Source organism: Euprymna scolopes, chromosome 44 (assembly GCF_053919585.1).
Source record: "Euprymna scolopes isolate OS-2025 chromosome 44, ASM5391958v1, whole genome shotgun sequence".
NCBI classification, from domain to species: Eukaryota; Metazoa; Mollusca; class Cephalopoda; order Sepiida; family Sepiolidae; genus Euprymna; species Euprymna scolopes.
Window position 1 is genome coordinate 52,731,642 of NC_136525.1, and position 25,758 is coordinate 52,757,399.

The following is a 25,758-nucleotide window of genomic DNA, read 5'->3' on the forward strand; positions in this document are numbered from 1 at the left end:
CCTTTTTCTCCCCCTCTTTGCTCTCATCTTTTGCCCTCTGTGTTTCTACCTCTCTCCTTTCCCCTTTCTTTCCTAACCCTATTCTCCTCTCTTTGCTCTCCTCCTCTTTCTTTGCTATCCTCCCCCTCTCCTCTTATCCTCCCTTCTTTTCTCTCCTCCCTTTTTTTCGCTTCCCCTTCTTTTTCCTCTCTCTCTTTTGTTTTCCTTCCCCCTTTGCTCCCCTCTCCGTTTTGCTTTCCCCCCCTTTGCTCTTCTCCCCACATGCTCTCCTTTTCTCCTCCTCTTTTCTACCCGTTTTGCCCCCTCCTCTTTGCTCTCATCTTTTGCTCGCTGTACTTCCACCTCTATCTTTGTCACTCACTGTTTATCCCTCCCTTCTTCTTCTCCCTACCGCTCATTTACAAAGAACAGAAATGTAAAATCCCAGCATCCAACAGAAAATCAAAAATGCTTTCTTTTTTTCCTCTTTTTCAGGAACTTTCACAGACAGGTGTAATTGCCTCTAAGAAATCAACCGCTCCAGGTAATTTTGCAAACAGCAGGTCCTCCGAGGGTACAACCCAGCCTCGCCTATCCCGTCAGAGAGTTAAGCCAGACAACATCCCGGCACCAATATTGGATGTAATCAAAGCATCTTTGGACTACGAGCAGAGTGGAACGCAGTCCAAAGCTGAACCTTGTCGGAATACACAAACAGCATCGTCAAACTCACTTGCTCATGTTTCGACCAGTACGAAAACCGTACTGAAAGCACCCCTTGCTCGACCTGATTCACCTCTAGATGACGAACCCCTACAATTGTATAGCCCCGTGGTAAGTCGCCGGTTCTCAGATGTGAATAAGTCGACGATCACCACAGTAAGAATGAGTGATGATATTGACGATTCTCTATCGAAACCAGTGAATTATCCGTCCTTGAAGACGAGAGCCGATTCTTTAGGCTCTGTGACCATTTCTCCAAGAACGGAATTCGGGCCTCGGATAAGAAAAGCAAGCTTACCAGAAACCAACAATAACTCAAAGATATCATTCCAAGCAACTAATTTTACTTCCGGAGAAAATGTTGCAAAGAATTTGCCACCACTCCAAGAAACAACGTATTCTTCGCCTGCCGAGAAAGACGACATCGAAGATGGTCTTCCCATAGGTGAGAATATCACATCTAAGAAAACGATGCCATTCAGGTCAGACCAATCTGATCCAGATCCCAGCAGCATTTCATCTGCGGCTTTCCGACCAACTGAAGATGAAAATAATTTTTCCAAGACTTCCACCAAAACGGATGAGGAAGAAGCAGAAATTCCAGAATCAAGCTTTCTATCCACGTCAAAAGTTTCGCTCGCACCAAAGAATGTTGAACGGGTATCTAGCCAAATGAAGAAGTCTAACCCTGACCCGGTATCTACCACGACAATCCCTGAGGATGGTCAACCTCAGAAAACAGTTTTGCGTCCAGAATTTAGGCAGCAAGAAACGTCTCTAATACCAAAAGAAAATAAAGTAAGCCATACTTCGGTCACAACTACAATTTCTCAACCGAAAACGTCTGTCGCAAACACGACTGAAAAACCCACTGAGATTATCCCCGAAGTCAGAAAATCATCGATAACATCTTTGCAAACAGTTGATGTTACAAATGCAACTTCTGCCATAAAGAGTAGTGTTGAAGTCAAACAGCCCACTGTCACGTCAACACAACTTAAAAGTTCAGACAAAAACGACCCTGTCACACTTTCCACGGCTTCACTTACAACACCAGCATCTAAAGCTGTGGTTACAACTGTCACAAGCGTCTCTCCGGAAGTTAAACCAGCTTCCCCTGTAACATCACCCACTTCTGTAACTAGCATCACGAGCAACACTCCAGTTACAACTGTTGCTTCTACCAGTGTTACAGCTGCCCCTCAAGCTCGTGTTACAAGTGTCATTGGTTCTAAAAGTGTGACCAACAAAGAGCAGAAACCTGGAGTCACAAAGGCGGTTAGTAGCGCTCCTGTTGTAACGACTACCGGTGTTACATCTACTACTGTGACATCAATTTCTACCGCCAATAAAACGGTAACAAAAGCTCAGGTCACAGCTACCCCAAGTGTTACACCAGCTTCTGCGACATCGGTCAGTACCACCAGTAACACATCAGCAAAAGCTCCTGTTACAGTGACAACAAGTGTTACATCAAATGTTGTCACAGCAGTGTCTACCACTAGTAAGAGTGTAACAAAACCTGAGGTCAAAGCTGAAACCAATGTTACAACAACTGCACTGTCATCAGTTACTACCACCAGTAACACATTAGCAAAAGCTTCTGTTACAGCAACCACCAGTGTTACATCAACTACTGTGACATCAGTCAGTACCATCAGTAACACATTAGCAAAAGCTACTTCTGTAACACCTGCAGCATCTGTCACAAGTACAACAAACAGTACTGCAGTTACAACGTCTGGAGTGACTAAACTGGTCAGTGTAACGCCTACAGCCAGTGTCACAAAAACTGAACCAGTCACAAGTGTTGCTACAAGTCAAACTACTACAGTTCACACTCCATCGACTCGAACCACCTCCATCATGAGTACCAACTCCGTAATGACTTCTCGTTCTATCAGCCTGAGCCCGACACTACCTGAAAGCCATGACCTCGCAAGGCCCCTGGAATTAACGCAAACAGACATTGAAAATGGTAACCTGATGACACGCAATGCGCAGTTTTCTCAGCCCCGCATGAGCGAGGGTTCGATCTTCATACCTCGGAGAGGTATTCTAAAGCGGACAGGTTCCCTGTGTGCAAACAATGTCGATTCAGAGTTGATCGATCCAGAGTTGGCGAAGGTGTTTCAGGCTCGAAGAATCAAAGAAAAGAGCGAAAATCCCACTTCGGATCTTGCGGAGGAAGATTCCGTATCCGACGATAAACCTTACTGGTAAGTTTTATCTCTTTATGATATATCTTCTGCTAATGTAAAAGTGCCAGTATTATTTCATATATATATATATATATATATATATATATATGGCAATTAATCTACACTGTATCTATCTATCTATCGACAGGTGTTCAAATCCTTATCAATCTGTGTGTTTATATATTGTAGTGTACATAAAGTTATATTGGTTTATTATATTTTTTTTTTTTTACACTGTGGTCACCACTTATCAAGGCCCGGGAGCCACTCAGGGATAAGGGTTATTGCAAGTACATTACGTTAGTGTGGAGATTTGATGAAGTGTTTACTTAAGGGGGCAGTTCATTAGGAATTTGTTAACGTTGGACTTGAACACATCCAAGTTGTAGTCAGGTGGGAAGCAGGCAGACGGAATTTCTGTGGAAATATACTTTATTTCCTTTTTATATATACCAATCCCTATTTAAGAAGCTCAATGTAATTACAGCGCAATACAGTGAATAAATGACAAAAGGCTATATTCCAAAGTTCATGATGTTGACCATCTTATAATTTATTCTTTTAATTCAGTTGACATTTACAATTCTTACTAGACATATAGTAAATTTTGAAAATATATATGGCAATTAAGCTACACAGAATCTATCTATTAATGGATATTCAAATTCTTACCAATCTGTGTGTTTATATATTGTAGTATACATAAATTTATATTTGGTTTATTATATATATATATATATATATATATATATATATATATATATATATAAAGAACAGAGCTGTAGAAATTTACAAAAAGTTTTTATTATTTGGCAGAATACTCCAAAGCTGGTAGATAGGTGCTCCTTAATCTGTGGAGTTTCAAAGATTGCAAATTCTTCTCATCAGAGGAAATACTGTTAGCAAAATAATCCAAAAATCACGCTAAAAACTTTTTTTTACATTTCTATGTGTTTGCTGGTTGCTGCATAGGATGAAACTAAAACTTTTATGATTTGTAGTCACAAAACTTTAAAAAAACATAAGAATATAAAAAATGTAAATATGGAAATGCAGGCAGTTCATACAGAGTTCAACATGAAAATAAAAATAAGTAACCGTAAAGGAGTCCAGTGTAATGGAGATTATTATTTGCAGGTAAATGTAATATTAGGTGCTCGCCTCAGTTGTTTAAATTGAAAAAAACAAAGTGTCAGAAATTGGAGTTTAAAAATTTGAGGATATATATATATATATATATATATATATATATATATATATATATATATATATATATTCCAAGGATGGAATACTGCTGCCATATCTGGGCAGGAGCTTCTAAAAACAGCCTATCCTGCCTTGACAGAGTACAAAATAGACTTCGTGGCTTAGTGGGGGATGTCCTTTTCTCTACCCTGCAACCTCTCTCCCACAGAAGAGACGTTGCGAGCCTATCCTTGTTTTATTGTTATTTCCATGGCAGGTCCTCGTTTGAACTCCAATCTCTGGTCCCCCCCTCGCCAATCTTTCACGAAAAACACCCGTCTAGCCAAATCCACAGTGAAAAATTTCCTCCACTCTTTATCTGTGCCTGAATCAAAACATGGATTCCATGAACAAAGCTTCTTTCTTAGAACTGCGTGCCTGTGGAACTCTGTTCCGTCTGCCTGCTTCCCACCTGATTACAACTTGGATGTGTTCAAGTCCAACGTTAACAAATTCCTAATGAACTGCCCCCTTAAGTAAACACTTCATCAAATCTCCACACTAACGTAATGTACTTGCAATAACCCTTATCCCTGAGTGGCTTCCGGGCCTTGATAAGTTGTGACCACTGTGTAAAATACACATATATATATATGTATGTTCCATTTAAATTTAGATAAGATAGTGCACAATTTTATCTAAATAGCGCCCAAGTCCTATTTCTTTTCAAAACTTTTGAAATCATAACTATATATTGGGTACAATATAATAATCAATAGAGAATCCTCTCTATAATAATATATATGAAATCTACATAAATTAAAATATTATATTTAGCGTATTTTACAACGGGGCAGTGCCGGTCGGCGTGCTAGTCATATATATATATATATATATATATATATATATATATATATATATATATCTATAAAAGTGAACGTGTCTGTGTGTCTGTCTGTCTGTCTGTCTGCGTACATTTCCCTACGCAATAACTCTGTCAATTTTTAGTCTATAGACTCGAAATTTGAAATACCGGGTACTGAGATTTGGGAAAATCGATGTGACGGGTGTCATCCAGAAATTTGGCTGTTAAGGGGGTCAAATTTCAACGATTTGACCTTTAAGAACTCTACCAAACTCCTCCGACAATTTTGGGTCTAGACACTTGAAATTTTAGATATAGGTTCCTTGAACCTGGATCTAACTTAATAAAGTGATTTGAGCCCGAAACTATAAATTTTAAGGGGTCATAATAGGGGTCAAAGTTTTAAAAAATTAACCATTTTTTTGTTTTTTTACTTTTTTTGCACAGCATACACCTCCAAACACCCGAGCAACGCCGGGCACCCCTACTAGTATATATATATATATATATATATATATATATAATGAACCCTCCTAAAATTATTCCAGCTGTTTCTGACTTCAAGAAAATCTGTTTCCAATTCAAGAAAAACAAATGCTGCTTTATCTTTGAACCCTGCTTCACAACAACACGGTATGTGGTTGTCAGGGTGGTAGATTGGACCCTTTCTACGCATATCGCCACCATCAACCCCCCCCCCCCCTGTTTATGTTAAACATGTGATTCCGGGGAGGGGGGTGGAGAAGAAGAAGAAGAAGAAGAAGAAGAAGAAGAAGAAGAAGAACGGTATCAAAGCCTATGTATGATTCGAAAGACTTAATGATGCATAAAGACCTTTGATAGATGAGGAGGGGGAGGTATTGCAGATTAAGGTTAGACGGGTGGGCGGGGTAGGGGTAGGGGGGAGGTTATTGTTGATTTTTTCTTTTTTTTTTTTTTTTTGCATAGGTGAAAAGAAACTTTGGCGGCGAGGAAGGGTTGAATCTGATCTGAGATCTCTAGCACAGTTATGAAACGTGTAACATATAAAGTTGTATTGTCGGATTTCTAAACGAACCCAAACGTCTTTCCCACAGAAAAGACGTTGCGAGCCTTTCTCTGCTCTATCTTTATTTTCATGACAAGTGCTCGACTGAACCCCAATTTATGATTCCCCCCGCCCTTGCCAATTTGGAACGTTCCTTGTATCCTAAACTTCCACAAAAAAGGGAAAAGATAATAAGATCTAGAGTGAAGAAGAGTTAGTCATTACAAGAGAGAGAGGAAAAATTATTTGGAAAGACTACCATGTTGCATTCTTTAAGAATACCGAATTTAGAGATAACGATAGCTGGAATTGGTTGGTCAGAGGCGATCTTAAAAGATCTACTGAGATCACATTAGTGGCAGCCAAGGAACAAGCCAAAAAAAGAAACACTCGACTAGCTACAACCACTATAAACGATTTCCCCCACTCTCTATCTGTGCCTAAATCTAAATGCAGATTCCATGAACAAAGATTCTTTCCCAGAGCTGCTCACATGTGGACCACTGTTCCCCTGTCCTGCAGATTCCATAAACAAAGCTTCTTTCCCGGAACTGTCCGCCTTTGGAAGACTGTACTGCTGGCCTGCTTCCTAGTTGAATACAACATGGTAGCCTTCAAGTCCAATATAAACAAGTTATTGTTGAGCCATCCACTTAAATAATCAAATTTTCTCAATCTCTATCTGTGCCTAAATCTAAATGCAGATTCCATGAACAAAGCTTCTTTCCCGGAACTGTCCGCCTTTGGAAGACTGTACTGCTGGCCTGCTTCCTGGTTGAATACAACATGGTAGCCTTCAAGTCCAATATAAACAAGTTATTGTTGAGCCATCCACTTAAATAATCAAATTTTCTCAATCTCTATCTGTGCCTAAATCTAAATGCAGATTCCATGAACAAAGCTTCTTTCCCAGAACTGTCCGCCTTTGGAAGACTGTACTGCTGGCCTGCTTCCTGGTTGAATACAACATGCTAACCTTCAAGTCCAATGTAAACAAGTTATTGTTGAGCTGTACCTATAAATAATCAAAGTTCTACCCAATTTACACCAGTAACAGTTACTAACCCCTAACCCGAATCATATTCATTAACCCTTATCCTCGAGTGGCCTTTGTGCCTTGATAAGTGGTAACTCTAAACTAAAAAAAAAAAACGATATATTGCTGTAGGAGTGACAGACTGGCCCCTTCTTATCCTCATTGCATTGAGGAGCAAGTAAGGGGAAGAATAATCAAAGACTTAATGATGCACAAAGACCTTTAATGGGGAGGGGGAGGTATTGCAGATAAGGATTACATAGATGGGGGGTGGGAGGTTATTGTTGATTGTCTTGTATAGTAAAAAAAATATACTTGGGGGGGGGGGGATCCGGTTGAATCTGCATTTGTGCTTTAGCTATTACTGAGACCACCAGCAAAATTCTGCAACATCTAGCACATCTATCTATAAAAGTGAATGTGTCCGTCTGTCTGTCTGTGTACATTTCCCTATGCAATAACTCTGTCAATTCTTGGTCTACAAACGCGAAATTTGATATACAGGGTACTGAGATTTGGGAAAATCGATGTGATCGGGTTTCAGCCAGAAATTTGGCTGTTACGTGGTCAAAGTTCAACGATTTGACCTTTGAGAACTCTACCAAACTCCTCCGACAATTTTTGGTCCAAACACTTGAAATTTTAGATATAGGTTCCTTGGACATGGATCTGACTTAATAACTTGATTTGACCCCAAAACAATAAATGTTAAGGGGTCATAATAGGGGTCAAAGTTTAAAAAATTGACCCTTTTTGTTTTTTTTTTTGTTTTTGTTTTCTTTTTTTGTTGCTCACCATACACCTCAAAACACCCGGGCAACGCCGGGCACCCATGCTAGTATATCTAGAAAAGTGAAAATGTCTGTGTGTTTGTACGTTTCCCTACCAAACTATTCTGTTAATTTTCGGTCAAGAGACTTGAGATTTGACATAAGGAGTATTGAGATTTGAGAAAATCTTTTTAGTTGGTTTCCAGCCAGAAATTTTGCTGTTAAGGAGTCAAAGTTCAACAATTTGACCTTTGAAAACTCTACCAAACTCCTCCGCCAATTTTGGGTCTAAACACTTGAAATTTTAAATGTAGGCCACTTGGACATGGATCAAACTTTATAATTTGATTTGAGCCCAAAACAAAAATGTTAAGGGGTAAAAATTGGGGTCAAATTTTTTTAAACTTTGACCCCTGCCGACTCTACCAAATTACTCAGCCAGTTTCTGGTCTAAACATTTAAAATATTACATAAAGGGTATTCAGGGATAGGGCAAGATTTTAAAGGGTTTGGGTTGAAAATTTGAGCTGCCAAAGGTCAAAGTTCAAAAGATTTGACCTTTGCGATGTGTAGCAAACTACTCAGCCGATTTTGGATCTAACTTTTGAAATTTATATAATGGGTATTCAGACATGCGGCAAGCATTTTAATCAGTTTTGGTATGATAATTTGGCTGCCAAAAGTCGAAGTTGAAAGAGTTGACGTTTGCAGATTCTACCAAATTAATCCGCCAATTTTGGGTCTAAAGACTTGAAATTTTAAATGTAGGTTACTTGGACATGGGTAAAACTTTATATTTTGATTTGAGATCAAAATAATAAATGTTAAGGGGTAAAAATTGGGGTGAAAGTTTTTAAAAAATTGACCTCTTCGGTCTCTACGAAATTACTCAGACAATTTTTGGTCTAAACATTTGAAACCTAACATAAAGTGTATTCACACGTAGGGCAAGTTATGAACAGTACATAAGGCCTGAGCAAAGCCGGGCTGGACTGCTTGTAAAGTTATATTGTCGGATTTCTAAACTCAAGTAACATCTAAGTTGATATAACCCGATATATGGATGTAGGGATGGTAGATTGAACCCTTTCTACCTGCATCGACTTCATAACCCCTTCTTTATGGTAAACGTGTGATTCCGGGGAGAGGGGGGGGGCAGGGGAACAAGAAGGGGAAAGGTATCAAAGTCTGTCTGGTTTAAAAGACTTAATGATGCACAAAGATTTTTGACGGATGTGGAGGGAGAGACGTTGCAGATTAGTGTTAGATGTATGGGATGGGTGGGCGAAGTGCATAGTTGAAAAGAATATTTGGGTGCGGGAGGGGTCCGGTTGAATCTGCATTTGTGCTTTTCATACTACTGCACACACACACACATCTAGTATATAAAGTTATATTGTCGGTTTTCTAAAGTTAGACCTAAGTAGCATTTAAACTGACGTATCAAACATCGCTACAGTTTTTTTTAAAAAACACACACACACACACACAAAAGAAAGCTAAAATAGGATTGTTAATCAAGGTGTGGCAGTGATTGTGACAAAACGATCGGCCAATAAACTTTATATATAAATACCTTTACCAAAAGAACAAGGATATATGAAGTTGTTCACCAAGGAAGACAAAAGAAAGCTGAAATAGGATTGTTAATCAAGGTGTGACAGTGATGTGGATAAAAGGATCGGACAATAGATGTTAATATATTTAGAGTTAGTTTACAGACCGTTTTAGGTAACGAGTTTTGCGACAGTTTTAGACAGTCTTGTTTTTGTTTTTTTAAATGGGAGTCACCACTTATCAAGGCTTGAAGGCCACTCAAGTATAAAGGTTAATAAATGTAAGGTGGTAGTATAGTAATCGTTAACTAGTGGGACCTGTGAAAATTCCACAGAAGACTCATTTATATGTAATATATTGATGTTGGTATTCTGTAGATGTTCAGCGTAAATGGAGACACTCTGATATTATTGTAGCTCTTTTGTTAAAACTACAAAAGTATTTATCTAAGTTAGCAGGGATGCCCGGCGTAGCCCGGTTATAAAGTACACTTAAATATGATATTTTAATTTATGCAGATTTCCCATATATTATTTTAGAATCAATTCTCTATTAAATATTATATTATGATGAATAATTTGCCTAGTGGATTAATTTGCAAAAATAAAATTAAAAATAATAAAAATGCCGTTCATCAAATTCTATATGTGTTTGTTTATGATATCACGTCAGCTGATATTTGGGCTTGATGATGAATACCTAGGAAAAGTCACTTTTGATTAATCTTCAATTTTAAAATATGCAAAAAAAAGAAATGATTTGCAGCGATTTTTAAATGGTACCTCTTCTTTTACTGTCAATTGAACTCATTATTAAGAAAAGTTTGAAATAAGACTATGAGGTACATCCCGGCTTGAACAGGGGGACCATTCAATCTGTAGTTGAATACTCTGTAATTGAGCTATATCTCAAGATGACAAGAGTTCTGTTGTGTTTTTTTTTTTTTTTTTTTTTTTTTTTTTTAAGAACAAATGATTTGCTAGGAATTATCTCCCTTGGCCGGTGTAATGTAAAATGTCACCCTGTAAAAATTCTTCCTTTATCTATAAGAAAGACTATTTTTATGATTGGATTTTTTTTTTTTTTTTTTTGATTTGCAATAATATCGGATGGACATATCTAAGAGCACTGCCAGACATATAAATTAACTTTGTGTGAAATTTGCAAAAGATAGGCTCAGCAATTTCAGGACTTATGAAGAAGGGACTCTCTCACACACACACACAAACAATTACTGCCACACCTTGATTAACACACACAGTGACTTTTATATCATAGCAAAGATATGATTTTGAGTCACTGGGCACTCTTGGCAGCCGCCAATGTGACAGATGACGTGGCCAGAAGATAAATGAAGAGATGGAGAAAAAAACATAGAAACAATGTTGAGGTTGTCAAACGAGGTAGTTAGACCTAAGTAGTATTTAAGCTGACATAGCACGCTTTGCTACAGTTTACAAGGTGTCTTCCATAAGTTTCCAGACTTTTTTTATACAAGCATTTAAATTTGTCGTAAACTCTTGGAACTTCAGTGTGTTATTGCTATACATCTTATGAAATGGCTGACCAGCTTTTGAGTGGTGTGATACTATAAAGTAGACCTGAGTCACAAAATGCTGAGGGGGGGGCAATAGACAAAGGAATAGGAAGTGTCATACAAATGTACAATGAAATAGGAAGTAGCAAACAATGAATCTGTAGGTATTTTTAGATTGAGCCTTTTAGATTTGACAATGACAATAGAAACCTACAGAACAGATAAAACAGAGAAGGGCAGCTTCCGGCAGTTAGGGTTAAGGTGGGTCGATTTCAGATACCGACGCAGAGAAGACAGAATTGACATCGAGCTGCCGGTTGCAATGGATGGAAGCTGGTAGCGACAACAGTTGAGAGCTGACAGTGAAACAGAGATTGAGATGAATTGCGACTGAGAGACGAGCCTAGGCTCGGTAGTACACGAGGGTTGGACTATAATTTCACACACACCCAGATTCCAACTGATATGTGAAGCATTGGCGTTATGTTTTTCGTGTTTGATTTCTTTTAATATTCTGACTTTGTGAACCCACACGTATTCCCATCAACACCCGCCAGCGACAAAATGACGATCCGGCCATAAGAAACACAGTGAACGAAAAATACCATGGCACACATGATGTTGGGGGTCGGCGGTTTGTTGAGGGGGGGCAATAGATAAATGAAAAGGAAGTGACCTACAATAAACAAAGAGATGGGAAGTATCAAACAATGAATCTGTAGGTATTTTTAGATCGAGCCTTTTAGATTTGACAATGACAATAGAAACCTACAGAACAGATAACACAGGGAAGGGCAGCTTCTGGTAACCGCGGTGGAAGGACTTCAGATACTGATGCAAAGAAGACTGTTGACAGTGAACTGCCGGTTGCGATGGATGGGAGCTGATTAGAGACAATGATTGGACAGTTTTTAGAGCTGACTGCGAAACAGAGACGAATTATGATTGACAGACGAATGTAATATCAATAGAATGGGGAGAAGACGCACAAACACTCACAAGTCCAACCGTCAAAAATATGTGAAACATTGGTGTTTTTTTTGTTTGCTTTACTCCCTTTACTTTGTGGACCCACGGGTTAGGGTTAGGGTTCCCATTGACAGTCACTGGCAAGAAAAATGGCGATCTCGTCTACTTTATAGTATCACACCACTCAAAAGCTGGTCAGCCATTTTATAAGATGTATAGCAATAACACACTGAAGTTCCAAGAGTTTACGACAAATTTAAATGCTTGTACAAAAAAGTCTGGAAACTTAGGGAAGGCACCTCATAAACTGTAGCAAAGTGTGCTATGTCAGCTTAGATGCTACTTAGATCTAACTACCTCGTTTGACAACCTCAACATTGTTGACAGTCACTAGCAATAAAAATGACGATCTGGCCATAAGAAGAATAGTGAACAAAAAATACCAACATTGGGGGGGGTTGTCAATCTGTCAGGGTCGCATGTGGTGTCACAAGTGGCATAGAGATTCGTCTGTCAGGGATGATGAGAGGTGTGGGAGGAGTAAGGAAGTGAGAACATCAGTGTTGAAAAAACTTCACACCGAAGAGTTCACTTCTGATAATGCAAATGAATGCTGGCTTTTATGTTTGTCGAAAACAGTATTTACTAACAATTTCATTGGCAATGAGTGTTTGGTTTACAATAGTTTTCCAATTTAAGACGGTAGAACGCAAGTCGTGTATTGGAGCAGATCGAGATGAGCTGACGTCAGCAGATGAATGCGGCCTCGACAGAAGATGTAGATGTTAACCTTAGCACTTGAAGGGTTGCTTCTTACAATGGTGTCACACACGCACCCAGATCAATATCTACGGAATTTGTTTCTCTAGGGTTAGTTTATTTTTATATACTTGTGAGCCACTGCGATCTCACATTGGCAGTCGCCAATGTGAGAGACGACGACATAGCCAGAAGAGAAGATGAAAGGAAAGAAGACTATGTTGGCTGTAATTGTCGAATGAAGTAGCGCACCTAGTTCCACACCTGTACATAGAAGTATGAGATGCCTTCGATAAGTTTCCAGACTTTTTTCATATGGCCACTTTTATTGATAGTACGCACATAAAACTCTAGTCCCCTTTGAAGTAATCTCCTCCGGCTGCAATGCATTGTACCGTTCCAACAATTTCTGGAAGGCCTCATGGATGCCCTCTTGTGTAAGCTTGTAAACGACTCTTGCCACAGTCTTTCATTTCAATTGTCTCATAATGACAGCCTCTTAGGTTTTCCTTGAGTTTATGGAATAACCAAAAGTCATAGGAAGGTTGAGGAACTGTCTTAATGCTCATCAAATCTTCCGCATCTTCAGTTCCTCACGAATAATTGTGTTCACAGTTCCCACACTGACATCAAACTGCACTTATTGTCTATTGACAGTAGTTCCAGCTAGACGGGTCTTTATCGTAAAAGATTGGTGAGGGGGGACCAGAGATTGGAGCTGAGATGGAAATAACGTTAAAACAAAGATTTTTGTTCATATAAATTTGAACAAATGTCTTGAAGTAAAAATGGATCGGCATCATTTTCCAGCTTGATCTCGGACTTTGGCATGTCGGCATAAAACGAAAATACAAAGGTTGTTCCAAAAGTAAGCACTTCAATTTTTTTTTTTAACTCAAAAACTAAACCATTAAAGACCTACGAAGATGCAAGTGGTACCATTAAAACAAGTGACCTTTTGTGCTCCAGAACTTATTTTTACTCAGTAGCTGCTACCATTCTCTGAATTCCATGCACCCATCTCCACTATTCTCTATGCACTTTTGCCAGCCTTTTTTAATCCTTCAGTAGTAACAGTCCATCGCAACTCTGAATTCGACAAACCCATCACGCCGGTGAATGTTGATCAGCTCAGTTTTTTTTGTATGGAGGAATTCAGTGACACATCTCTGCTTCTGATGCATGTTCATGACAGGTGTTCTTTCTTAAAGTTTTGCACCGTCAGTATCTGCAACAGAGATGAAACTTTTAGTTCATGAATGCATAAGCTCAGTCATCATACCAATGCAATTTGCAATCTCCTTCTGGCAGAATAAAAAAAAAGAAGACATTACCTTTGGAACACTATTTCTGATTTTTTTTGTTTTTGTTTCTAGCCAAGAATCTTTGTTGTCTGAAATCATCACTGAAGAAGAATCAGATGAAAAACCGTTATCCGTGGCTGACAGAATCTCGCAGATGGAAACCAGAATCAACGTATCAACATCCGGGTATACAACGCCAAAGACACCAAGATCAAGGTAAGTCTACCAAGAACATACTCTTCCCCCTTTTCTTTTTTCCATTTTTCGCTTTTTTTCTTCCCCTCACACTATATTTTCTCCCCTCCCACTAGTTTTTCTCTCCTCCCACTAGTTTTTCTCTCCTCCCACTAGTTTTTCTCTCCTCCCACTAGTTTTTCTCCCCTCCCACTAGTTTTTCTCCCCTCCCACTAGTTTTTCTCTCCTCCCACTAGTTTTTCTCTCCTCCCACTAGTTTTTCTCTCCTCCCACTAGTTTTTCTCTCCTCCCACTAGTTTTTCTCTCCTCCCACTAGTTTTTCTCTCCTCCCACTAGTTTTTCTCCCCTCCCACTAGTTTTTCTCCCCTCCCACTAGTTTTTCTCCCCTCCCACTAGTTTTTCTCTCCTCCCACTAGTTTTTCTCCCCTCCCACTAGTTTTTTTCTCTCCTCCCACTATATTTTCTTCCTTCCCACTAGTTTTTTCCCTCACACTAGTTTTTTCTCCGCCCCCCCCCACTATTTTTTCTCTCTTACACTATTTACTCCCCCTCTGCCTATTTTTCCTCTTTTTTTTTCCAGTTCTCCTTTCTCTGCTTTCTTTCCTTTTTCTTCCTCTCTCTCTCCTTCCTTTTCTTTTCTACCCTCATCCCAACCACATCCTCTTACTCCTTTCTCTTCCCTCCCTTTCTATTCTCTTTTCCTCCCCACTCTCTCTCTCTCCATCTTCTTCTATCCCCTCTCCCTTCCCATCCTCTAGTCTCCCTTCCCATCTCCTTTTCTCTTTTCCTCTTCCCCCATCTCCTTATTTCTCTCTCCCCTCATATCCTTATTTCTCTCTCCTCCCGACCTTTCTCTGTTCTCTCATCCTCTACACTCCCCATTCCTTCCTCTCTCTCCCCAGGATGTTTATTTGAGCAAATGTACAAAAACTTTAACAACAAACAAAGCTGATTTCTACACAAAACCTCAAAAACAGACATCGTTTGACAAAATCTTAGAAAGGGTGTGTGATTAACCTCACATGTCCTGGCCTTTGAAATTGGCCCTGACAACTTAATATCTCATTGCATATATGGGTCAAAAAGCAACTTTTTTTTTTTTTTTTTACACGGTGGTCACCACTTATCAAGGCCCGGAAGCCACTCAGGGATAAGAGTTATTGCAAGTAGAGTACGTTAGTGGGGAGATTTGATGAAGTGTTTACTTAAGAGGGCAGTTCATTAGGAATTTGTTAACGTTGGACTTGGACATCAAAGTTGTAGTCAGGTGGGAAGTAGGCAGAGCGAACAGAGTTCCACAGGCGTGCAGTTCTAAGAAAGAAGCTTTGTTCATGGAATTCACGTTTTGATTTAGGCACTGATAAAGAGTGGGGGAAATTTTTCACAGTGGATTCAGCTAGACGGGTGTTTTTCGTGAAAGATTGGCGAGGGGGGACCAGAGATTGGAGTTCAGACGAGCACCTGCCATGGAAATAACGATAAAACAAAGATAGGCTCACAACGTCTCTTCTGTGGGAAAGAGGTTGCAGGGTAGAGAAAAGGGCATCCTCCACTAAGCCACGGTCTATTTTGTACTCTGTCAAGGCAGGATAGGCTGTTTTTAGCTGCTCCTGCCCAGATATGGCAGCAGTATTCCATCCTTGAACGTACTTGGCTTTTATATAGATAGAGAATTGCATCAGTAGTGAGATGTCTTCTGGAGCGGTAGAAGGATCCCACCATCTTTCCAGCGACCTTGGCAACAGACTTGATGTACGTGTTCCATTTCAGATCAGGAGTAAAGGACAAACCCAGAAGTTTGTCAAAACACGGGGCTTCTATTTCAATTGATTCCAGATGGGGATCAGAGCGTTGATGATGTAAAGATAGGAGTTTGGTTTTAGATGCATTAAAGGTAATCAGCCACATCTTCCCCCACTGAACCATGCGCTCGAGAAGAGAGAATCAGAGAGAACTTTGTCATTTACAGCCTTTGATGTGTTGCCGTAGATGGTCGTGTTCACTTAATGATATATATATTGATTGTATCCCTATATGCAAATCCAACGAGACTCGCATGATTATTAAAGAGTGCTCAATGCAGGACAGAGTTGGTATATAGTGTGTTTATTATACAAACATTATTGGCTACATATATGCATACATGTTTCAGTGGATTCCCAATTCAGGAACAACACTTCATTAGACCAAAAAAGAATTGATATTTAAATGGGTGTCAAGATTACATTTGATTTTATATTTGGGTGTGATCCACATTCCGGATGAGGGGTGTATACTTTGTGAATGTAAGCAGGAGGGTTTTGTTGGATATGTGGTGAGGGGAAGGGGCAATGCTATTTCTCATATTTAAGCTGTCATTAGTAGGAAGGTGTAAGGTGATTCTTTTGGTGGTTATTTATTGCCCTTGATTTATGGGAAATTTTAAATCAGAGCAGATACTACACTGTGATCTTGTCCTGAAGGCCAAGATTAAGCAAAACCTCGTAGCAATTTTGATGCAACTTGTGTTCCTTTAATTTTATACAATGAAAATGTTATATTTTCACAGATGTTGTATTGATGACATGTAGCAGCTGTTTATTCTCTCTCCTGTTCATTTTCATTGTTATTTTTTCTGTAGAACTAAATTTGTCATTCGTCATGATTTCATATTTCAAACGTTTTTTTTTTTCTTACATCAAGTTGCATCAAGTCTTGGCTACTTGGCCTTTTGGCCAAGATCAAAGTTTAGTATCTGTTCTTCAGATACGGCACTTCCATTTTCCGTCCTCTTTCAGTGGAGGAGAAATCCTTCACAACTGACAATTTTTATTTTTGTACCTTTTCTCCACGTTAAAAAACGACCCTGGTGTCTAACTCTGTCCCGTGGGGAGGCATTGTAAATAGGTACATCAAGTTGCTTCATGCCTTGTTTGAAGCGATTTCCATTAAAAAAAAAAAAAAAATTCTTTATTTTCTCCTCATTTGTTTTTAGATATTGGCTTCTTTAGACGAAATGCACCTAACATTGATGCTTTTTTATTTTTCTACTTCCTTTTTGCAAAACTAAATTATGTTCTGCAAAAAAAACAAAAGACAAAAAAAGAACAACCCCCCTTCCCCCCCCCTTTTCCTTCTTCCCATTTTCCTTGTCTCTTTCTATCTCCCCCACTTCCTGACTGGTTTCAGAATTTAAAATGTACCAAACATTAATACTGTAACCCTTTTGCCTCTCCCATTACAAAACTCATTTATGTTCTGCAGGGCAGGGAACAAAAACGATAAAATCCGCTATAAAACAACCAAACCAAATGTTACAAACTAGCGATTGAAAATACAAAGAGCTTGAAGAAAAAATAAAAACCTTCTACAAAATCACTGGATGCAACATGAATACTATTTTAAAAATAACGTGATTCGGCATTAAATAACTAAAAAAGGGTTGATATGCCGTAAAACAACCAAACTAAACTCTACAAATAAATATTTGAAGATATAAAGAACTTGAAGCATAAAAACTGTTTCCAAAATAACTGGATTCGGCATTAAATAACTAAAAAAGGGTTGATATGCCGTAAAACAACCAAACCAAACTCTACAAATAAATATTTCAAGATATAAAGAACTTGAAGCATAAAAACTGTTTCCAAAATAACTGGATTCGGCATTAAATAACTAAAAAAGGGTTGATATGCCGTAAAACAACGAAACCACACTCTACAAATAAATATTTCAAGATATAAAGAACTTGAAGCATAAAAACTGTTACCAAAATAACTGGATTCGGCATTAAATAACTAAAAAAAGGGTTGATATGCCGTAAAATAACCAAACCAAACTCTACAAATAAATATTTCAAGATATAAAGAACTTGAAGCATAAAAACTGTTTCCAAAATAACTGGATTCGGCATTAAATAACTAAAAAAAGGGTTGATATGCCGTAAAACAACCAAACCAAACTCTACAAATATTTCAAGATATAAAGAACTTGAAGCATAAAAACTGTTCCCAAAATAACTGGATTCGGCATTAAATAACTAAAAAAGGGTTGATATGCCGTAAAACAACCAAACCAAACCAAACTCTACAAATAAATATTTCAAGATATAAAGAACTTGAAGCATAAAAACTGTTTCCAAAATAACTGGATTCGGCATTAAATAACTAAAAAAAGGGTTGATATGCCGTAAAACAACCAAACCAAACTCTACAAATAAATATTTCAAGATATAAAGAACTTGAAGCATAAAAACTGTTTCCAAAATAACTGGATTCGGCATTAAATAACTAAAAAAAGGGTTGATATGCCGTAAAACAACCAAACCAAACTCTACAAATATTTCAAGATATAAAGAACTTGAAGCATAAAAACTGTTCCCAAAATAACTGGATTCGGCATTAAATAACTAAAAAAGGGTTGATATGCCGTAAAACAACCAAACCAAACTCTACAAATAAATATTTCAAGATATAAAGAACTTGAAGCATAAAAACTGTTCCCAAAATAACTGGATTCGGCATTAAATAACTAAAAAAGGGTTGATATGCCGTAAAACAACCAAACCAAACTCTACAAATAAATATTTCAAGATATAAAGAACTTGAAGCATAAAAACTGTTCCCAAAATAACTGGATTCGGCATTAAATAACTAAAAAAAAGGGTTGATATGCCGTAAAACAACCAAACCAAACTCTACAAATAAATATTTCAAGATATAAAGAACTTGAAGCATAAAAACTGTTCCCAAAATAACTGGATTCGGCATTAAATAACTAAAAAAAGGGTTGATATGCCGTAAAACCACCAAACCAAACTCTACAAATAAATATTTCAAGATATAAAGAACTTGAAGCATAAAAACTGTTTCCAAAATAACTGGATTCGGTATTAAATAACAAAAAAAGGGTTGATATGCCGTAAAACAACCAAACCAAACTCTACAAATAAATATTTCAAGATATAAAGAACTTGAAGCATAAAAACTGTTTCCAAAATAACTGGATTTGGCATTAAATAACTAAAAAAAGGGTTGTTTTTCCGTAAAACAACCAAACCAAACTCTACAAATAAATATTTCAAGATATAAAGAACTTGAAGCATACAAACTGTTCCCAAAATAACTGGATTCGGCATTAAATAACTGAAAAAAAGGGTTGATATGCCGTAAAACAACCAAACCAAACTCTACAAATAAATATTTCAAGATATAAAGAACTTGAAGCATAAAAACTGTTACCAAAATAACTGAATTCGGCATTAAATAACAAAAAAAGGGTTGATATGCCGTAAAACAACCAAACCAAACTCTACAAATAAATATTTCAAGATATAAAGAACTTGAAGCATAAAAACTGTTTCCAAAATAACTGGATTTGGCATTAAATAACTAAAAAAAGGGTTGATATGCCGTAAAACAACCAAACCAAACTCTACAAATAAATATTTCAAGATATAAAGAACTTGAAGCATAAAAACTGTTTCCAAAATAACTGGATTCGGCATTAAATAACTAAAAAAAGGGTTGATATGCCGTAAAACAACCAAACCAAACTCTACAAATAAATATTTCAAGATATAAAGAACTTGAAGCATAAAAACTGTTTCCAAAATAACTGGATTTTTTTTTTTTTTTTTTTACATGGGTGTCACCACTTATCAAGGCCCAGAGGCCACTCGAGGATAAGGGTTAATGCCTGTCTTCTTTGTATTTGTTTTATTTTTTCTTTTTCGACATATTTTTCCATCTCTTATCATTGTCTTTTCACCTTCATCTTTTTTCGTCTTTTTCTTCATCTTTTTCACCATCACCTCCATCATCATTGTGGTTCTCGTCGTCGTCGTCGTCCCGACCTCTCGCATCATCCCAAATGTCTTTCCTCACCTTAACGCGTGCTTTCTTGCATACTAAACCCCCAAACCCCTTCCCCCTACCACCACCACCACCACCACCACCACCACCACCCTCATCAGTACCCTGCAGCAGAATTACCCCATGTAATTACTGATGTGGCTTTGAGTAGGAGGGACATAACCATCTACCACCGTTCAGTTGACTAAAATATCATTTAAAAGCCACACCCGCTCGCACTTTTTTTTTGTACCCATTGGAACCATATTTGACGCCTGTATTTCTTATCATTTTGTTTAAGCTGGGGATGAAGCATCCTACTGGATGCCAGACATTCACCTGTTATCTCATCGGAGACGTAGTTTTAAAAGATAACCTTAAAGTTTTTATTTTTCCTTTATATTTTGACTCTAACGCAGGCTTGGATCCGTTCCTCGGACGTTCCCTGAAACGGAGAACAAAAAGTCCGTCCTCTCCCAGGAGGAACTGTTCAGCAAGCTCACGGACCTGGCACGCAGTAAAGAGGCAACGCAAGAACGTCAAAAGCGATACCATCGTAGCCGCGATGACTGGCGAACCAGGACCCAGCCTGTCACACTCAAAGAAGTCGAACAGGCGGATAGGTAAGCGTAAACGGATTTTGTCACATTTGCATGAAGAGGCTGTTCGTCACATTAATGTTGTACACCTACGTACATATATATATATATATATATATATATATATATATATATATATAGTGTGCGGCAGAAATATCTTCCACATTTTGACATGCGATCTTCCCAATTAATTTCTAAGGCTGAAACTGCATATCAGTGTAGAATTTTTCTGACTGTTTGATCAAACAATCCCAAGGCCTAAAAATGTTTGTGAGCTAAACGTATAGGAGACTGAGCAACAGAAAATCTCACAGCTCAAATACTTTTTGCCGTTCGAGTGCTTCTGGGTAGGTTTCTTTTAAGTGCCAAATCTGTAACTCTGAAATTTGCAACCCATAACTGTATTGATTTTCAGCATCATGCCGTCCCAACTTGTAATAAACACGAGGCTGGGAAACTGGAGTGGTCTATCCTTCTCTTGAGGGTAGATAGGTCTCTCTTTAGCCGTGGTAGGCAACCCATCTAGTGATGGTGTCATTAAATAAAAAATATCTTTGATAGCCCTGACGAAGCATCAAGTATTCAGCTATGGACATGGTCTGAATTACACTACGAAACTTGTGTAGCGAGTTCAATCTCGGCTGTGGTCGCACTGGATGGACAATGTCTTACGCATATCACATAACGTAACTCTGAAAACTCGTAACTCTGAAAAACACGTGTTGCAGTTACAGATTCGCCATTCTTCAAAAACATTTCTACAATAAAAGCATGATGTGCTCAAGTCAGCATTCGGCACAATCACGTTGGCACACCAGTTCTCACCAGATCACCGGTTAAGCAACGTTGAGCCTGGCCAGTACCAGGTGGGTGACCATTTGGGAAGGCTAGGCGCTGTATGTACCTTCTGGAGAAGGTTGGGTGTGGGGCCAGCACCCTCAACCTGTAAAAAGAACTCCTCGCTACAAAAGCATCTACAATGTTCAATTGTAGATGGCCTATGCCCCCCCCCGGGGGCTCAAGGCTATGGATGGATGGATGGATGGATGGATGGATGGTGCACCAGTCCAAACCATATTGCTTGATGAGGGTATTTGAAAAAAAAATGGCAAGTTATTAGTTAAATGCAAACATCATTGGCACTTGCATAAGTTCGTTAGAAACATAGGGTTGAACGTTTAAAATGTTGGAGGTATTTCTGCCGCAGCCTGTATTCAAGGATATTCTAAAATAATGTTTTTATTAATATTTTCAATTGCTAATGTGGTAATTTATGTTCTACATTTAAAAAAAAACAGTTTAACGAAAATAAAAATAAATGGTACTTGTCCAGAATTCACCCTGTATTAAAAACAAACTTTTAAAATTATTTTTTATTGCTATTGCGGTGTTGCATTTCTGATATTTTTATTAAATATAAACTAAAAATTAAATTAAATATAAACTAAAATTAAATTAAATTAAATATAAACTAAAAATAGAATAATTAACCTTTTTTCTGATTGGTCTAAAGCTTTTGGCTATTTGAAGCCGCCATAAAAAAAAAAGAAATAAAAGAACTGACATCTATTAACATAGCTAGAAAGCAATCGTTCATTTTGGAAATTAGAAGAGCATCGTCACCTCCCCCCCCCCCCCCCCACCCGCTCTGGTAAGTTGGCCCGTTATATCCTACATTTTTTTTTTTGGATTTAATTTTTCAAGTTGGATCCAATTTTTGCGGTGCGTTAGTTTATTAACGATGAAGATACAGAACAGTAAAGAATGGATTTCTACATAACACCGTTGTTCCAGTGCGTTTCGTGTTCTGCATAAGTGCCGAAGCGTGTTAAGGTCCTTTCCTGATCCTGGTGAACTTGAAAAAAAAGAATCTGATCAACTTTAATCATCCTTCTCGTATAAGGGAGTACCTGAACAGATAAAAACCAAGTGTATTAAGTTTTGTAGGCCTATCTAATCTCTTGAAAGTATTCACAAAACCTACACTATTTCACTCCAAACGAGGCCCAGTGCAACTTAGATGTATGGGACTACTATTTTGGACATGATTTGCAGGGACACTATGTAGGGAGTTGAGCAGCGAGATGCCTGTTCACACTACACTTGAACTTCTGCATGTCAGTACACTCAGGGAAGCAGGAACCTGCGAGGGAATTCCACGGTCTAGGAATTTGAGGGAAGAAACTATTAGAGTAAAAGGCTTTCTAGCATTTAGGGATCTTTACTGCGTAGGGGTGGGATTTTGCTGCTGAGAGGTATAAAGGTTAGAGTTCATTAAATACTTGTAAAATAGGCACAGGGAGGCAACATTGTGGTGATGGGACAGAGGTTGGAGTTTGGTTGACAGAGCGGGACATATCAAGTAGGGTTTTTTTTTTTTTTTTTTTTTTTTTTAAAAACCTGTCTAGAGGGAAAGGCTTGTTGCAGATGCACCAACCCAAAAGTGGCAACTATGCTCTATCCATGGGTGAATGGTGGCCTTGTACAGGTACAAGATAATCTCAGGTGTAAGTAACCTTCTACCATGGTAGAGACAGCTTACCTTTGCAGCAGCCTTAGCAATGCCCTCAATTTATCTGTTCCAGTTCATATTCCCTGTGAACGTCAAACTGAGGAGTTTCAACAAAGAGCTCTTAGGTAATGTATCATTAGCCATGGCTATCAGTGCTTGAGAAGATTTCTTGTAATTTTATTAAAGGAAAGAAGCTTAGTCTTAGCAGCATTGTTACCATCCATTTATGGCCCCATTCCACTACAGACTGGAGGTCTTCCCCTAATGTTTCAGCCATTTCCTTGAATTAAAGAAATACCTGTATGATGTACATACCTGCGATGGAAAGAAAATATCATATCCCAAAAAGCACATATCTAAGCTTCAGCCTCTGTCCCATCGACGAAACATTGCATCCCTCTGCCTGTTCTACAAGTATTTTAATGGTGAATGCTCTGATGAACTGCAAGCACTTGTGCCCCCACGACGTGAACACCCTCGACAGACCCGACAAGCTGCAAAATCCCACCCCCACACTGTAGAGATCCCTAGATGTAAAAGATCTTTCTATTCCAGTAGTTTCTTCCCCAGAACCGCTAGACTTTGGAATTCCATTCCAGGTCACTGCTTCCCCAACTGTACTGACATGCAGAAGTTCAAGTGCAACGTGAACCAACATCTTGCTGCCTAAATCCCTACATAGTACTCCAGTAGTTGTTGCCCCTGATAGTAACCCCCTACACCAAAGTGGCAATGTCCCTTGTTTGGAGTGAAAATGTAATAAAAAAAAAATAGTTTTATTTTTATAAATAATTTTTTAAAGAATATTGGAGTTTTTCCAATGCATTCCCTCCTCTCCTTTTTTTTTTCTTTTTTTAAAATTTTGTTAAATTTGAATCTTTTGGGTTATCTCCCTTTCTTCCTTCACTGTTTTCAAGATGGCATCGCAGGTTTCGCCTAAATAATTTTATTTTCTTGTTAAAAAAAAAAACTGATCAATTTACATGATTTTTGGTGTATGATATTTTCTTCCCATCAGTTGTATGTACGTCATACAGATATTTCTTTGTTTTTGTTTTAAATATAGGGTGAATTCTGGACAAGCATCAAATATTTATTTTTATATTTTCATAATTTCAAGTGCAACAAAGCAGTTATTTAAATTCAAGTTTTTCCAAGAAAGAATTTTCTTTTCATCAGGAAGTTAAACTGACTTTGGAAATGATAACTATTGGCAAACAAATCAACACACACACACACACACAAATTAAAACATATACATACAAGCAAACAAATCAATGCATACACACACATATCAACACACATACACACGCATCAACACACATACACACACATATGAACAAATCAACACACATACACACACAAACAAATCAACACAATACCCACACACACAAAAACAAATCAACACACACACACACCAACACGCAAACACAAATCAAATCAACACGCACACATGTGAACAAACACACGCAAATCAACATGAGTACACACACACACACACGCACATAATTATTCATTATTATATATTTATAAAAGTATGATTTCACAAATATATTTTCAATTGTATTGTGAAAAAGTTCTCGATAATTCATTGGGACTAGAATTTATTACGATTAAATGAGGGCGAAAATAACCAAATATCCTACATACTTAACACGTTTATATTTGAGCCGATTGGAATCGAAAATTAGAAAAATTAGAAAAATGTGTACCCATTTCCCATTGCAAAAACGATTCTTTTCATTTTTTTTTTTTTTACTGGCAGTAGTGATTTTTGTTTCACTCATGTAAACTCTGTCTGAATGAGAAAGTTGCTATGCTAAATTTTAAAGAACCCATCAAATTTGTTAAACCGCAGAAGCGAAATAACAAATGTATGCAAACGCAAAATATATTTTAACTTAGGATGACAGAAATATATATATATATGTGTGTGTGTGTTTTATTTTTTTTATTACCGTTTTATGTTTGGTTACACATGTTTCGGTTACCAAATCGTATTTACGATTCAGCAACTTTGTCAGACTTTACAGAAATGGTTATTATGATTTGGAAAAATGATATTAGAAGAAGCATGAAAAAAGAAAAAAAAAAAACCCCAAAAAATGGGGAAAGAGAAAAAAAGTAAAGGGGTGGCGGAGATCGACAATAGCTAAGTTTTGAGGTTTAAGGAAAATTATACGTATAATGTTCCTTAAACCTCAAAACTTAACTATTGTCGATCTCCGCCCTCCCCCCATTTTCTTTTTTCTTTTCCACATTTTTTTTTCGATTTTCGTTTTCTTTTTTTTTTTTTTTTTTTTTTTTGTGCTTCTTATATCATTTTTCCAAATCATAATAACCATTTCTGTAAAGTCTGACAAAGTTGCTGAATCGTAAATACGATTTGGTAACCGAAACATGTGTAACCAAACAGATAAAACGGTAATAAAAAAAATAAAACACACACACACACATATATATTTCTGTCATCCTAAGTTAAAATATATTTTGCGTTTGCATACATTTGTTATTTCGCTTCTGCGGTTTTACAAATTTGATGGGTTCTTTAAAATTTAGCATAGCAACTTTCTCATTCAGACAGAATCTACATGAGTGAAACAAAAATCACTACTGCCAGTAAAAAAAAAAAAAATGAAAAGAATCGTTTTTGCAATGGGAAATGGGTACACATTTTTCTAATTTTTCTAATAAACTAGTATTAATAAA

At 37.7% G+C, this 25,758-nt stretch overlaps 1 protein-coding gene across 12 annotated transcripts in view; it reads left to right on the top strand.

The window, feature by feature from the left end:
* The window catches only part of LOC145268612 (uncharacterized), a 746,770-nt gene that overhangs the window by 324,616 nt on the left and 396,396 nt on the right, over positions 1-25,758 (top strand). For all 12 annotated transcript variants that reach the window (XM_080124076.1, XM_080124069.1, XM_080124074.1 and 9 more), the window contains 3 exons: positions 475-2,921; positions 13,985-14,128; positions 20,358-20,561. In XM_080124076.1, coding sequence (XP_079980202.1) covers positions 475-2,921; positions 13,985-14,128; positions 20,358-20,561 — 2,795 coding nt within the window. The remainder of the gene's footprint in view (positions 1-474; positions 2,922-13,984; positions 14,129-20,357; positions 20,562-25,758) is intronic.